The sequence below is a fragment of the Dreissena polymorpha genome, chromosome 5 (assembly GCF_020536995.1).
Source record: "Dreissena polymorpha isolate Duluth1 chromosome 5, UMN_Dpol_1.0, whole genome shotgun sequence".
NCBI lineage: Eukaryota > Metazoa > Mollusca > Bivalvia > Myida > Dreissenidae > Dreissena > Dreissena polymorpha.
The window spans coordinates 120,192,961-120,209,777 of record NC_068359.1 but is presented as its reverse complement, the minus strand read 5'-3'; the positions used below and the strand labels follow the sequence as shown (position 1 = coordinate 120,209,777).

The 16,817-nt window shown below is 33.8% G+C and overlaps 1 protein-coding gene across 6 annotated transcripts; it reads left to right on the top strand.

The window, feature by feature from the left end:
• The first annotated feature begins 607 nt into the window (after window positions 1–607).
• Window positions 608–15,890, top strand: LOC127831031 (uncharacterized). 6 transcript variants are annotated; one of them, XM_052356009.1, is made up of 13 exons: window positions 609–944; window positions 2,326–2,415; window positions 3,615–3,792; window positions 5,986–6,053; window positions 7,456–7,633; window positions 8,839–8,894; window positions 9,224–9,401; window positions 10,631–10,686; window positions 11,357–11,534; window positions 12,256–12,332; window positions 12,847–13,024; window positions 13,354–13,575; window positions 14,859–15,890. In XM_052356009.1, the coding sequence occupies exons 2-13, from the start codon at window positions 2,385–2,387 to the stop codon at window positions 15,286–15,288; spliced, it is 1,830 nt and encodes a 609-aa protein (XP_052211969.1). In that variant the 5' UTR covers window positions 609–944; window positions 2,326–2,384; the 3' UTR covers window positions 15,289–15,890. The 6 variants fall into 6 exon arrangements, with proteins under 6 accessions (XP_052211971.1, XP_052211969.1, XP_052211967.1 ...); XM_052356007.1 differs by having other exon boundaries at window positions 5,986–6,098; XM_052356008.1 differs by lacking the exon at window positions 609–944 and adding an exon at window positions 1,034–1,105 and having other exon boundaries at window positions 5,986–6,098.
• The last annotated feature ends 927 nt before the right edge of the window (window positions 15,891–16,817 follow it).

Genomic DNA, 16,817 nt, shown 5'->3' with positions numbered 1-16,817 from the left:
TTCTGAAGATAAATATTCGGAACAAGTTTCATTAAGATTTACTAATACCACTGAGTAAGATTTGATCTGGTGATCTCATTATTGGACGAATGTGACCCAGAATCAGACTTACCATAGATATTATACGTTGAGCATTCTGACTAAGTTTTATAAAGATCAGATCACACAAGTATAGAGTGGTATGAAGGTTGCATTTGATTGATGCTACAAAAGACAATACATCCTTTAAAGGGCATTGATGCAAATCACACTAACAACCGGCGGATGTTTACCATAAAGGATTTCCAAATAAACAGTTTCATAATAGTCGGATCATAAGTGTATGGGATTTCGCAAGTGTAAAGGACGGAAAGCCGGGCGACTAACATCAATAAGGACGGAAACGATTGTCGGGGACATTTTTCGCATTCCCATGCAATTCTATCAAAATATGAATTGGAACGGAAGACAAAGCAGTTCCTATAAGACCCTTTTTACGACCAGGGAGCATACAAATAATAGAGCACACAAACCAAATTCCATGCAGAGTTGTCGTTCCATGCTCTCTCACACACATATGAATGTAATGCAACCGTCGTGCAAGAGATTGCACACAAACACGCATAAACTAAACCGGATATATGTTTTATCTCATCAATGTTGCAAAAAAGAGCACCATTGTAATAAATAATAAACTATAAAAAGGTTCATGAGAATATACGAAAATCATCGAACATAAGGTTAAACAAATGTATCTAAGTGCGTTTCATATGACCGTAGAAAACTCATTCATAGACTAAGACATGTACGATATTGGGAAATCCCTAAAAAAGATACATAGCCACACTTTCGGTTTCCCGAACGAATGGGGTTAACAGCGTCGGTATAGGCGCTAGTCATAAATGTAGGATACAATTATCATCCTGGATATCACTGAAACAAACAATATTTGAATGAAATTCAAGGTAACTGTTTATTTATTTAAGGAACGAACCGGATAATTTTGACATTAAATATGAAAATGAGTGTTTAATTTTCGTCTTATGAAACAAGTTAACTTCCGCTTTCGTTTTCCTATATGACACTTCGTAAATTGTTTTCCTCGGACTTTGTCTTTGCGATTTAAGTGAGTGTGTATTTTTTTATATAATTATTTGAACATAAATATTTGTCAATGCGTAAAGTATTATACTACTGTATGTTTGTTGATGTTATTTTAAAGAATCAGGATTACATGTATACATTAAGGCATACTTTAAAAATAAGTTCATCGAGTAGTGATATTACATATTGTAAATTTTGTATGACGTTAAAACGCTATTACAAAAGTTAATTATAACGTGTTACATCATTTAAATAAGCTCTTTGTGCGTATGAGTGAATACATTACATGCTCTATATGTGCGATGATATTTAATCATACTTTCGCTTTCCATATACTATACAATGTATAAAGAATTTGTTAATTGTCTGCCTATGTCACTCATGTTAAAGATTTACACGGAGGTGGAGCATCGCACTTTAGTGTTAACCCAACCTCGATGTTTGCTTTGTGGTGAGCACAAAAGTGCTATGCATTGGTACATATAATAAGTGAAAGGAAATAGTATGATTATTTACAGTACATACGAGCATCGTCGTCCTCCTCCTCCTCCTCCTCATCATCATCACCATCATCCCCATCCTCATCATAATCTTCATCATCATTATCAACATCATCATCATTATCAACATTATTATCATCATCATCATATATTCTTCTTCTTAGAAATCACTTATATTAACAACATTATCATACTTATCATCAACATAATGACATACTTTCATGTCAAGAAATTTTCAAAATATTTTTGTAACACTTGTGTATTTACGCACAATAAGTTTCTTAAAGATCGTTCAGTATCTGCAAAAGGGGCGGTAAAATACAAGCAACATAAGATAACTTTCATCGACATCATCATCTACAACAGAATCAACATAAGTATCTGATCGTCTCCCTTATCACCATTAGCACATGAAAAATCAACACTTTTTTCGGTATTATAGACGATGTATATCCTGGCATTATCTCACAATTAATCGTATGTTTCGCAATAAGATTGATAACAGCATTACACTAGTATTAGAATAAGTTCTTGACTTCTTTATGCGTTTTTAAAAATGCATGGTAGTAGATCAATGATACTTATGTTCTTTGTCTATAGGAAGATTCACTTAGATGGCTTGTCACATCATTCAAAACCAATGGTGTGCATTTAAAAAGTGCGCGACATTGAATTGCCTCTAAATGAGTCCACTTACGCTCGGTACCTTATATGCAAAGTATGACCTGATTGTTTATGTTAGATTGAAGACAAATCAATACTGGTGGACCGAATAACTGCAAGGTTGTCCTCGTCACAATTATGGAAATACTTGCTGCGTTAGCTACTGCAGGTAAGAAGCAGATTATGGACGCCACTTTCCGCCGAAACTAGATTTTTGGAAACAAGAGACTTTCTTTAAACGAAAACTATCATAAAGCGGAAAGTGTCGTCCCTAATTAGCCTGTGCGGACTGCTCAGGCTATACTGTGACGACAATTTATGCACACACATTTAACCCCCTAGCACAGAGCGCGACATAAATGCATGTGTCTGAGGCTTATGGAACCAATATACGTCAGAAATAACACTTCTACAGGTACATTGGCACTCATTGGCGATATGTGTTTACATAAGTGCGTGTGTATTACGTTCATTAATGCACAAAGCGATCTTTTGTTAACCCATTTATGCCTAGCGTCTAGAAAAGAGGCCTTGGCCAACAGCGTAGACCCTGATGAGACGCCGCATGATGCGGCGTCTCATCAGGGTCTGCGCTGTTTGCTGAAAGGAATTTCTGTAAGAAATATTCTAAATATAGAAATAAATATACTAGACATCCCTCATTTTGGAAATAAATTGATACAATTTAGAAGGATGGGAGAGTCCACTATGCATACATGGGTTAAAGTTGTAATACCAATAACATTTATGGCGTGTAAACACAGCACTGACATAAAGTAGCATCCGTCTGATCAAAAGTTCCAAATTTCAGCTTCGTATATTTCGTTATTACACCAGTTCTTAACGGAGATTAAATTGAACTTATCGAATGAAATATGCCCACATTTAATTGATTTATATGTAAAGGTGTTTAGGCACATGCTCTCAAAAACTGGTTTTTGCGAATGTTATCTATCGAAATAGGTTGACAAATATTCAATATGGTTACGCTGAGTACATTAAACAGTTTATTTTAAACTCCCATTTTAATTACTAATTTATAAATTTTAATTTTGAGTAATTAATCCATAATGCAATTGTCAGTTGTGGTGTAATATTTATTTAATTAGTGGTTGTTGTATTGATATTTACAAGGATTTCGACTAACATGTTTATAGTTTGGTAAAACGTATTAAGAAGAGCACGGTGTGTTGCACAATCAATGCAGTCGGTTATAAAACCTATTTTATTCTAAAAGAACAAGTGTGTTATATATTAATGTTCATCAGACTCGCTGTTCTATGAACATTATGAGTAACCAGGACAAACGACATAAATGTCGCTATGGTCACTATGGTTAATACTATGCCAACGTAACTATGTTTTCAGCCGTTGGCCACAATGGCGTCCGATGCGACGTATGCGATGCAAGTCCAATCATCGGCGTTCGATGGAAGTGCAACGACTGCCCTAACTATGACATGTGTTCCTCATGCTACGATAAAAAATGGATGTGGCACAATATGTCGCATACTTTTAGAAAGTGTGATACACCTGTTAATAATATGTAAGTGTAATAGTTGTTATTATGAAGTAACCGAAAAGTGGTGTTGTCGCTTATAAACTTGAGATACAACTTATTTTATCATAAAGCAGTCAATACATATAGCACAATGTATCCATTACAATGCAACTTTAAAATAAGGAGGTATCCTCAATATAAATTAGTGGTACTTGAAGCGCAATGTCCCGTCCTGTATATTCCTGTAAATGTCTTGATGCGATAGCCACTGCAAAAGTAAAACCAAACATGTGCTTAATAAAGTCTTGGTGGTATAGTTAATACTCTCTGCCAAGCAATCAGGAGGTCACGGGGTCGATCCCAGAACCTTTGCATGATCGTCCGTCAAGATTCAAAGTACTAGTAATGGTTATATCAAGAAACACCATTTCTAGTGTCAAATATAGTTTTAGGCTTTCAGTACAAGGCCAAAAAATAGGTCCGTTTCCGGTCGCCCGACCGTGTCATCCGAATCGGCGCCGACCCTTAACTTTTAATTGGGGTCGCCAAAAAATATTTTAAAAAATTAAATTCGTTCATTTTCGTTCATATAAGATGTAATATCAAGCAAACAAAGCATATATATATATATATATATATATATATATATATATATATATATATATATATATATATATATATATATATATATACATGTATTTCTTATTATAAGCTTTAGTAGCCTTCCATTCTAGTACCCGAAAAAAAAAAATCCCTACCTACCGACGCTGTTGTTTTTTTCCTAGAAGACCAGAAACGGACCTTTTTTGGCCTTATCAAGCTAATATAATCATTTGAAACCAATAATATTACTGCATTGATGTGTTTAATAAATGCTAGACAATACTTCACAGCAGTTCCTTGGATAGTATGGCATAAAACATGTTACGTTAAATGTTTGTTGTTGTTTTTTTCTGAGATGTATGATATTGTATATAAGTTTCAGAGATGTCCATTCGTGTACTCATTTCAATGATTATGCATTAAAATTGGACCCTGTCAAGCTATTAGTATAGGACAAAACTTAATAAAAGTGACTATAATATCAGAATACCATTTACAGCCTTAAAGCCATTGACTAAACTAAAACCAGAATGATATCATGATATATCGAATGATATGACACAACTGAGCAAATGGTGTTTATTAAAAAAAGATATACTTATTTGCTGTTAAGTTAGTTACGAGTTATACAGGTGTTGCTTATCATTTGCCGTTTAACATGCTGGACGCAACGCATTTAGGCAATACTGATAGGCAATACAATAAAAATTATAATGTTTAAAACTTTTCGAGTTTTTTATGGGTAATTAGAGAGGTATAATAAATGTTTCCTTTTACAGTTAATAATTCTGACGAAGAAATCAAAATCCAGATGGTAATATCTTGTCAGTGTTTGTGTGTCGCATGAATAGATATATTTGCGGGAAATTAAAATGGAATTAATTGTGTCACAAATAAATAAAAACGAGCATTTTGTATCTAGAAAAATCTATGTTACCAAAGCACATCAAACGTTCAATTTTTTTTTGCTATTCCTATAAGGAACACTGATTCTTTATATATAACTTTATTTAACGAAATATATTACGAAATTGTCGTTGATTTTTGAGCATTATAGAGGCTTTAAAACTGTTTTTCATCAAAAAAATTCAGCACAATAACATGCATACTCACAGCTTAATTGTAAAGTCACTTTGTGAAATGAACTCGTTTTGTATATGTTGTACCTAGAATGAAGTTACTATGCTTATAGGAAATGCTTCTAACATAATACAACTATTTCAGCATAACAAATTATAATATTATATACTCATTGGTATGCTATATATGTGGTTTGAATATTTTGCACAATGAAATCACTCAATCATTTCTTTAGAATATAAATAAAGCATTCAACCACCCTTAAATTATTCATGCTGAGACAATGGTGGAAAGACGACTATACCGATATCTTGTACACCTTCAAATTTGTTACAGCAGTTGCTTATTTTTTCACGAATATTCTAAACCAATTTCAATCCAAAATTGTATAAGATAATGCCATAACCGAATTAAATTTTACATTTAGAAGAATGTCAAATACAGAGATATAAATAAGACACGTGTAACTACGAAATTATTGTAGAATAATCATGTCATTTCTAAACAAAATGCATGTGTCGAATGTGTATGTTAACACCAATTTTATATCGACAGATTCCAGCAGATATTAACGAATGCAGGATCTCCCAGCAGCCCCACGTGTGCGTCTGACAGCGACGCAGGTAATGACTCTGACAGTGACTCTGATAGTTTCGAGATGGAAACAGGTAACCCAATCACAGTAGTGTGAGTGTACCTTGACTAACCATATATTATACATAATATTTCTATACTAACACGTCTAATATACGGCGGGGTCGCGTTATTTTAACAAAGTTAAAAATCAACGTTGTAAACGGTACCAATAGCCCTATCCGTGGTTGCAATACACTTAAGAAACAATCAGCTGTCCCCTCTCTCCAAACAACGCTGGCCCATTTTAACAATTGTTGATAATTTCATTTAAATAATGGCGGTTGATATGGTATGGAATTTGAAAATGATTTTATATGGGTAAGCTTCATTTCTACCTGAATATAACTGTTTTTCCTTCAAAAGACATGTCCATTCCCGGAATCGTCTATTCCATGGCATTCCAATTAATCTTTATTTAAATTGAGCTGTAATGTTTTTTAATTCAGTCCCTTTTAGTGTGCGTGTTTATAAGTTAACGGTATTATGTTTGTTTTGTGTCACTTTGGCTACAGGTTGTCAATATGTCATGTTATTATACAAAAACGAATATCGATGAAACAGATATTTTTAATCGTATTTGTTGACGCAATTATATAATATATTTCAAGATTTCAAGATTTATTAGATATCATGTAAATAAAGGCCTCCGGCCAAAAATACAGCATTCATTTACAATTTCATAATGATAAATGCCACCTTGTTAAAATAATTGTTTTACACTGGTGCTTTAACAAATACGTATTTTCAAAATTATTCAAAAATCCGTGTTACCAGTGCACACACGTATATAGAGCCATCATTTATATATGAGAGACTCCAAAATATTATTTTTCTGCATTTTGTGACAAAAGTAGAGTCTTTCTATGAAATATTAGAACAAAAATTATTACATATCAACGTTTGTAATCAAGGTAAATTTATATTCCCAATGATTTTCATTAATTTCGTATCATCGAATGTTAATTGTTTTATAACATAAATATCAGTGCTGCTCATTAGAATATTAAATGACGTTTCGTTTCTTTGGCCGTTATACCAATTATATAAATAACTGGGGACACTCAAAGAACGAATGAAATTTGTTCTCCAATACATGTACGTCAAATCTTGTTAAACAAAATAAGTATTTTCGGTTTTCACGCTGTACGTAAAATGCTTGCCAAGTTCAATGTTCAATTTATGATTAGAACACCTAAAAGGAGCAAATGCGCAACGTGACTTAAAGGATACATCTATAGTTGAATATTTGTCCGGAGTTAAAAGTGACTTAAACATGTAAATGTCGCATCGCGGAGATGCATTTATAACACTCCTATTTTATTTCATATCTGTTGAAGGGTGCATGTACCATATAACAGTTTACCATTTCATAATTTCTCTATTTCTCAGCTGTTGTTCATGATGGTGTGGGGTGTGACGTATGCAAAGATCGCCCCATCCGTGGTACCCGCTGGAAATGCGCAGATTGTCCTAACTACGACATGTGTACATCGTGCTACAAGAATCTTAGAATGATGCACGATACGGACCATTCATTTAAGAAAATTAACAATCCCGTATCAACGGGGTAGGTATATGCCTGTAGCTCAGTATAGTAAGCTTAACATGTAGAACATTTTTGCCTAATAACCTTATCGATTTACAATTACAAAATGACAAATGTCATGGTGTGACCTTATTATAAGATTTTTATTAGTTTACCCAGACAACATCCCTTTCCTATTTTAATTAACTTTCAAATAACGCATTTCACCACGTATTACATACTGCCGTTTCATGGGTATTTAACCTGCCTCTTTTTGTATTAAATAAATAAGTCAGTACACACATAGACGGCCTGGAATATAGGATACTCACTTTCGTGTTGACGCGGGGCCGTTAGGCCTCGCATTTAGCATGTTGATTCGCATATTTTGTGGACTCTGGAAAGCGTTTGTGTTAATATTAAACAGCAACAATAAATCTTAATAAAAACTAAGTCGAGTTGTGTACGTTATTGTTCCATCGAACTAGGCTACACATTTTCGTGTTGATTATCAAAATATTATCTTCTTGGAATGAACTCTTTAAAGTTTTAAGTATTTCAGGGGAGATGGCCCTCTTCTACGCTTTTGAATACCATTAATCGACACACTCACACCATCGAGTGAAGCTGTGTTTGCAAATAAAAATTAAATGACAACACACAAATTATGTGAAAAGAAAACTTTTATGCATATATCACCATCAAATGTGTTCGATAACCAACAACATATGCATCGTTTAAGTTACATTTTAATCAAATGTATGTTATACGAGGTGTTTCAACCAACATATAAGTACATACTTAATATAAAGTTGTATATGGGTTTATTGTTCAAATCAGTTTTTATTTACTCAAAAATTAATCCTAGAGATTAAACATTGAAACGCCGACTTTACATACTCATACCTCAATGTTACCACGGTTGACCACACTTATTCTTCCATTACCTCTTATGTTACGTATACGCTATGTTACATATGACATTTAGACACCACATTGTGTTGTAGAGAAAACAGTTAAGTCCAATGTATAGCCTTTCTTGTTTTTAAATAAACGAGAATTACTGTTATGAAATCGAATCGTTCTCTATATTGAAGAGAGAAAATAACACACAAACAAACCACAAACATTATTTTAGGATAATACAAAATCAAGTGTAAATGAGTATTGCTTAAGGCCCAATTTATATACTTGCTGATATATAAATCATGATGCTTAAATTGTGATTATTATGTGTATATTTGCAGAGCCCTGCTGGTCAATAATATACTTTCATCGCAAATGCATGATGCGAAACACGCAGGTATATACATTATATGTTTGCAGTTTTTTTATATGAGTAAGGTTTATTTAATGATAAGAACATATGGTTTCAAATGAGTAACACAACTTGCTTTAATATTAAATATAAATATTGCGATGTAACAATTGTGTTATAATATATGCATACACAATATTAAAAGGAACCCTATTTTGTAAATGGACAATTAAGAGAACATATTTTATTTTCTATACATAAAACTCAACGAGTGCCATACAATTAAAAGACAACATTATTTTTTATTTCATATCTGTTGAAGGGTGCATGTACCATATAACAGTTTACCATTTCATAATTTCTCTATTTCTCAGCTGTTGTTCATGATGGTGTGGGGTGTGACGTATGCAAAGATCGCCCCATCCGTGGTACCCGCTGGAAATGCGCAGATTGTCCTAACTACGACATGTGTACATCGTGTTACAAGAATCTTAGAATGATGCACGATACGGACCATTCATTTAAGAAAATTAACAACCCCATATCAACGGGGTAGGTATATGCCTGTAGCTCATTATAGTAAGCTTGACATGTCAAACATTTTGCCTAATAACCTTATCGATTTAACATTACAAAAAGAACAATTTCATGGTGTGGCCTTATGTTTACAAAAAACAACGATTTAATGGTGTGACCTTATTATAAGATATTAATTAGTTTGCCCATACAACATCCATTTCCTATGTTAATTAACTTTTCCTGTTCAAATAACGCATATCACCACGTATTACATTCTGCCCTTTCATGGGTATTTAACCAGACTCTTTTTGTATTAAATTAGTAAGTCAGTACACACGTTGACGGCCTGGCATATAGGACACTCACTTTCGTGTTGTCGCAGGGCCGTTAGGCCTCGCATCTAGCTTGTTGATTCGCATATCTTGTTGACTTTGGAAAGCGTTTGTGCTAAATATTAAACAGCAACAATAAATCTTAATGAAAACTTCGTCGAGTTGTGTACGTTATTGTTTCATCGAACTACGCTACACATTTTGGTGTCGATAGTCAAAATATTCTCTTCTTGGACTGAAATGTTTACAGTTTTAAATATTCCGGGAATGGGGGCCTCTTCTTCGCTTTTGAACACCATTCATCGACACACTCGCATCATCGAGTGATTCTGTGTTTGCTATCAAATATTAAATGACAACACACAAATTATGCGATAATTATACATTTATGCATCTATCAATATCAAATGTGTTCAATAACAAACAACATATGCATCGTTTAAGTAACATTTTTATCAAGTGTATGTCATACGAGGTGTTTCAACCAGCATATCAGTAAATTCTTATTAAAAAGTTGTATCTGGGTTGAGTGTTCAAATCAGTTTTTATTTATTCTCAAATTTATCCTAGAGATTAAACATTAAAACGCCGACTTAACATACCTCAGTGTTACCACAGATGACCACACTTATTCTTCCAGTACTTCGTCTACGCTGTGCCACATATGCCATTTAGACACAACATTGTGTTGCAGAGATAACAGTGAAGTCCCATGTATAGCCTTTTTTGTTTTTAACTAAACGAGAATTACTGTTGTGAAATCGTTCTCTGTATTGAAGAGAGAAAAGAACACACAAGCAAACCACAAACATTATTTTAGGATAATTAAAAAATCAAGTGCAAATGAGTATTGCTTAAGGCCCAATTTATATACTTGCTGATATATAAATCGTGATGCTTAAATTGTGATTATTATGTGTTTATTTGCAGAGCCCTGATGGTCAATAATATACTTTCATCGAAAATGCATGATGCGAAACACGCAGGTACATACATAGTATTTTTGAAGTTTTTTTATATGAGTAAGGTTAATTTCATGATAAGGACATATGGTTTCAAATGAGTAACACACCTTACTATAATATTAAATATTAATAATGCGATGTAACAATTGTGTTATAATATATGCATACAGAATATTAAAAGGAACCATATTTTGTACATGTACAATTAAGAGAACCTATTTTATTTTATATACATTAAATTAAACGAGCGCCAAACAATTAAAAGACAACACTATTTTGTATACACAAAATTAAAACACGGACTTTATTTTGTATACCTAAAATTTTAAGACGACATTATTTAAAATACATACAATTAAAAGAGGACCGTATTTGTATACAAAACAATTAAAAGAGGACCATATTTTGTTATTATTTTAAAAAGCCAGAACAATGTGATACTGCAATATCTTTAATAATGAAAATTATATTTGTCGTGTAACATTGACAGTAAATGTATGGTACATAATTATTTGTGTTTGAATGCATAGCATTGACATATCTAGGGTGAATTTTGAAAGTTTATAATAATTAATAATGAATTGATGTCTCTTTTACTAATGATCCTTCAATTTAATGATCCATTAACTTGTACAATGTTATTTATATTGCGGCTTACTATTTGTAACCTAAACATATTTCTCTTACTCAGGAGTCGTGCATACAGGTGTGAGGTGTGACGTCTGCACTGTAGACCCGATCGTGGGTATCCGTTACAAATGCAGAGAGTGCCCTGACTATGACATGTGTTCCACGTGCTTTAAGGATCTAAGGATCATGCACACCATGTCGCATTCATTTAGACAGATTAAATTACCTGGAAGTCTACCGTAGGTTTACGTTTCAATCTGTATAGAATAACGTGTTTAAACACACACTACAGGAAACGAACGTTAAGGTCTCAGATACGTTACAGTCCTTTTGGAATTCAACATTTAAGAGCCAACTTGAAGCCAAACACGCACAGATACACGCACGCATCATTCAGCTAAGAAGACCAATAGCCTACGAACACGATCGTGTTATCATTTTGAAATAGGTTCAAAGATCAAAACGAGTATCAGGCAAACCAGTCATTGGCATTTCATCATTTTGTTTTGCAAATACATTTGTTGTTTTTTGCTCCAAATTATATAAAAACTGAAGATATTTAAAGTAATGTACTCATTTAAAATTCGTCTTCCATCTTTTATTGGAATCAAACAAAATATTTATTCGACTTAATTGTCGAGTGAACTTGGGAAAAATACATAAACAAAATCCAGTCGTCATATCGAACACATTTGTCTATGTCACTATGATCGATTTACACACGACGCTTTAATGTTTATTGAACTGCATTTAGTCCGCACACGCTTATCAGGGACGACACTTTCCGCCTAGACTGGATGTTCGTTAACCAGAATTTTTCTTAAAACTTAAAATTCCATGAACGCGAACAGTGTCGTCCATGATAAGCCTGAGCGGACTCCACATGACAATCTAGAGTCCTACATGAGGCACATGTATGAAGCACGGTTTTCTCAGATCATGGCTCATATTTTTTTCAAGAGCTCCAGTGGAGGTAACCAGTACAAGAAGACTTCAAGCGCTACCGAAAAGCATCCCTTCAACCAGTAAAGGATCTGGTACCGTATTGTTATAACAACCTTCCTTACTTACAAATAGAGTAACGTTATAAGTTATAAGTATAAACTGTTTTTTATAAAACAGTGTTTAACATTTATAATAGTGTTGTTTTCTGTCAGGGGCATACCTATCGTAAGCTGTATATCAATACAATCTTTTCAATTTACGAGAAAAAACACTATCATTGAATTCAATATGTTTGAATAAATCGTTGTTTATCTAGCTATCAAATACTAATGTTATACCCATTTCCATTCTAACATGATTCCGTGATCATAATTATTCCCCGTATAATAATAAATATAACGTTCCATTATTATTTTACACACATTCACGGGCAACGGTTCGTCAAGCATCAATACAAAGTCAATGCGCCATTGTTTTCATTTCAAAATGACAACTTTGTGTTCCTTTATTGGTATTCTAACAATTCAATTGTTAATGCTTCATATAAAACATCCGCATATGTAATATTTCATTGGTTCCGTACATAATATTGACTGTGTGCATCAGGTACGCCTCATAAAGGTGAACGATGTGATGTCTGCAATGTCTCTCCAATACGGGGTACCCGCTGGAAGTGTAGGGATTGTCCCGACTATGACATGTGTTCCACGTGCTATGAGGATAAAAGAAGAATTCACGATATGTCGCATTCATTCGCACGAAAGGAACATCCAACCAAAGCGTTGTAAGTTCGCTCAACGTCGTTTGTTTTGCATAAACCAAATAACGAATAAGTTCAAACATATTTGTTTAGTGAACTTTAACAGCAGTTTAAAGTTAATTAACACATACTTATTTAGAGAGTGGAAAAAGTCATTTTAAACGAATATACTTTGTTAAGATATACTTTTAGAAAATGATTTTAAACACTAAACTATTTACGGTACGTGCAAACAGATATGGACGGAACAAACAAACAAACAATCTTAATAAGAGGATCTGAAAGAAAAAAACATGTACCATTAACATCCACGTAATGGAATAAATATCGTTTTTGTCTTTATTTTTATCTAGATCAAAAGAGCAAAAGGGAGGACATGGAGTACCAGCAACGTCGTCTTGTTTGCCTTCCCATTGGATTATGATGAAGCCTGATCAAAACGAAATCAAAATTGATCTTGCAACTTATAGTGAGGAATTTATTACTGTGATGTGCAAGTTCATTCAAACGCTTGACAAAACAATCGTCAGTATACGCAGAGTTCAAAGCAAATATCTTTGGGAGTTTTACTTTTCGTAAGTATTAATGGTAAATCTTTTAACTGATATATGTGGCTATGCGGCTATACTTTGATAGCTAGCACTTACTTTGATATTAATGTTTATCCTTTTCCTTTTTCACGTTTACGTATGGCACGATATACTTAATAATTAGTATACTACAAGCGTGACGAAAATCAAGTTGTGTTTTTCCTTTATTTGTATGTATTCTTTAAGTTAAGGTTTGTTTTAATTTGTATGTGCATATATGTTTATGCCCCCGGTAGGGTGGCATATAGCAGTTCAACTGTTCATCAGTCCGTCTTTCAGTATGTGCGTCCGTCCGAAAACTTAAACATTGATCATAACTGTTTCAATATTTAAGATAGCAACTTGATATTTGGCATGCATGTGTATATCATGGAGCTGCATATTTTGAGTGGTGAAAAGTCAAGGTCAAGGTCGTCTCTCAAGGTCAAAGTCAAATTTATGGCGTCTGTCCGTCCGTCCGAAAACTTTAACATTGGTCATAACTTTTGCAATATTGAAGATAGCAACTTGATATTTGGAATGCATGTGTATCTCATGGAGCTGCACATTTTGAGTGGTGAAAGATCAAGGTCAAGGTTGTCCTTCATTGTCGAAGGTCAAATATATGACTTTTGATCATAACTGTTGCAATATTTAAGATAGCAACTTGATATTTGGCATACATGTGTATCTCATGATGCTGCATATTTTGAGTGGTAAAAAGTCAAGGTCAAGGTCGTCATTCAAGGTCAAAGTCAAATGTATGGCGTATGTATGTCCGTCCGAAAACTTTAACATTGTTCATAACTTTTGCAATATTGAAGATAGCAAATCGATATTTGGCATGCATGCGTATCTCATGGAACTGCATATTTTGAATTGTGAAAGGTCAAGGTCATCCTTCAAAGTCAAAGGTTAAAGGTAAAAAATTGCAATATTGAAGATAACAACTCGATATTTGGCATGCATGCGTATCTCATGGAGCTGCAAATTTTCAGAGGTGAAAGGTCAAGATCAAGGTTATCCTTCAAGGTTAAAGGTCAAATATATGGCTCCAAAATGATGTAGTATGGGGCATTGTGTTTCACGAACACAGCTCTTGTGAATATCTTTTTTTTTACCGAATATTTAATAATTGGTGATCAAATACATAAATCCTTTATAGGTTGATACGGTGTGTGATTTTAAAAGGATGCTAAATGCGTCGTCTTTGTTTGTACCGGAAGATTTTTTTCTTTGTCTAATTTATAGCGTTGCGTCTAATACAATTGTATCCTGGTATATTCCAGCAAACGCAAGCAGATGGCTTCTATGAAAATTGGAAAAATCGGCGCGAACGAAAGGAAGCTCTTCCACGGAACCAAACCGGACATAATCCAAACTGTTTGCACTCACAATCTCGACATGCGTCTTGCCGGAACAAACGTCGGTGCGATATATGGCAACGGAACCTATTTTGCTTCGGCAGCAGATATGTCGGATCGGTATTCTACGCCTGATCCTACAACGGGTCACAAGTTTATGTTGCAGTGTCGTGTACTGGTGGGACGCTGGACTAAAGGACAACAGGGATTACGGAGGCCGCCTGAGATGGACCGGACACCGGATGGTCAGGTCAGACTGTATGACAGCTGCGTGGATGATGTCCGAAATCCGAGCATATTCTGCATCTTCGACCACGTTCAGTACTATCCGGAATATATCATTGAATACAAATAACTTAATATAACTATTTACGAATGAACAAAAGGAGTTTGCCCATATCCTGATGTTTTACTGGATCATGCCTTGTGCTTATCGGCATTTAAATAATAATTGTGCTTATATCCTGTATAATTTGATTATATAATACCTGATTCTATCCATATGTATATATTCAATAGCACGCCAATGGTAAACTGATATTTGTGGATTCAAACCATTTAGTAATAATACAAGGATTATGTGTTTTAATGTAGAGCATGATTAACTTTGTATTTTATAAGATTTGAAGACATTATATGTTTGTTCAAAAAAATGAAAGGAATAAAGTACGTGTCAAACACTATTATTTATGAAATAGATGTACATGTTAACACATATTTTGCCGGGGTTTCTACATAGTACTAAGCAGTTATTTAATATGAGTATGATTACGTTGCTTATAAGTTGTGTAGTACTTAGAATTCATTTACAGTTGCCACCTACCTAATATGTGAGTTATCCATTGTTATCGTGCAATAAGTAATCAATATGTTGATTTAATTGTCATATCCTATATAGTTTTAAAGGGTGTATATGTACCCATAGAATGGTATTGGTAATAAATGTCCCATCATCTAGTCATACAGACATATACGCGTCCTCTTTATTCTGTGTGTTGCTTTTTGTCATTATGTTTATTACAATTTTAATAAATATATTATGAACACATATCGTGGTACAATCAACACAGCAATCAGGACGGTTATTTCATAGTAAACTACCAATTTTACATCGATATTGATCATTCACCTGGATTATATTTTAATCTGTTTCAGGGAAAATCATGAATGTATTGAAGAGTTAAATCAAAGTGAAAAACATGAATGTAGTTAAAATATTCCAAGTATCAAAACCCATTATCATTCATTTGCGTTTGCAGTTTGTTGGATGTGTCGAATTGTTGGATTATTGGTAACTAACCATAAATACAGCGTATTTGCATTGAGCTGGACTGTAATTACATTTTGCACTTACGTTATAGCGATCGTGTAGAGCATTTTAAATGTCCAAAGTCTAATAATTAATTGTTCCGTCATGAACGGTTGTGTATGATGGCATAAACGGACCATAGTTAATATTTAAATTAGCGGACGTAAAATACCTGATAGATAGGGCGTACGCAAGCCATTGTTTTGACGTGCAAACACGATAACAACGATGCGCGCAACCGACAAATGACCAATGCGAAAACGTTCAATACATTAAAAAAATAGTTAACATCTAGGTGAAGCAAGTGATTACAGCGTTACGTCAGGGGATTAAACAGACATTGTTCACGTAAATAATTAATCAAAATGACTATAATTTAAAAACACATAATGACATGTTACGATAGATAAAGTCTGTACTGTATACTTTTTAAAGATGAAAGTGTTAAGCTTGCCATTTAAATATATTTTCCGTACCCTACTTTCGTTTAGTTAGGGAAAGAAACACACGTATTCTTTTACAGAGCAATTATATTATCTACCGCTTTTCTTATAATTCTACAAATTGTTTTATTT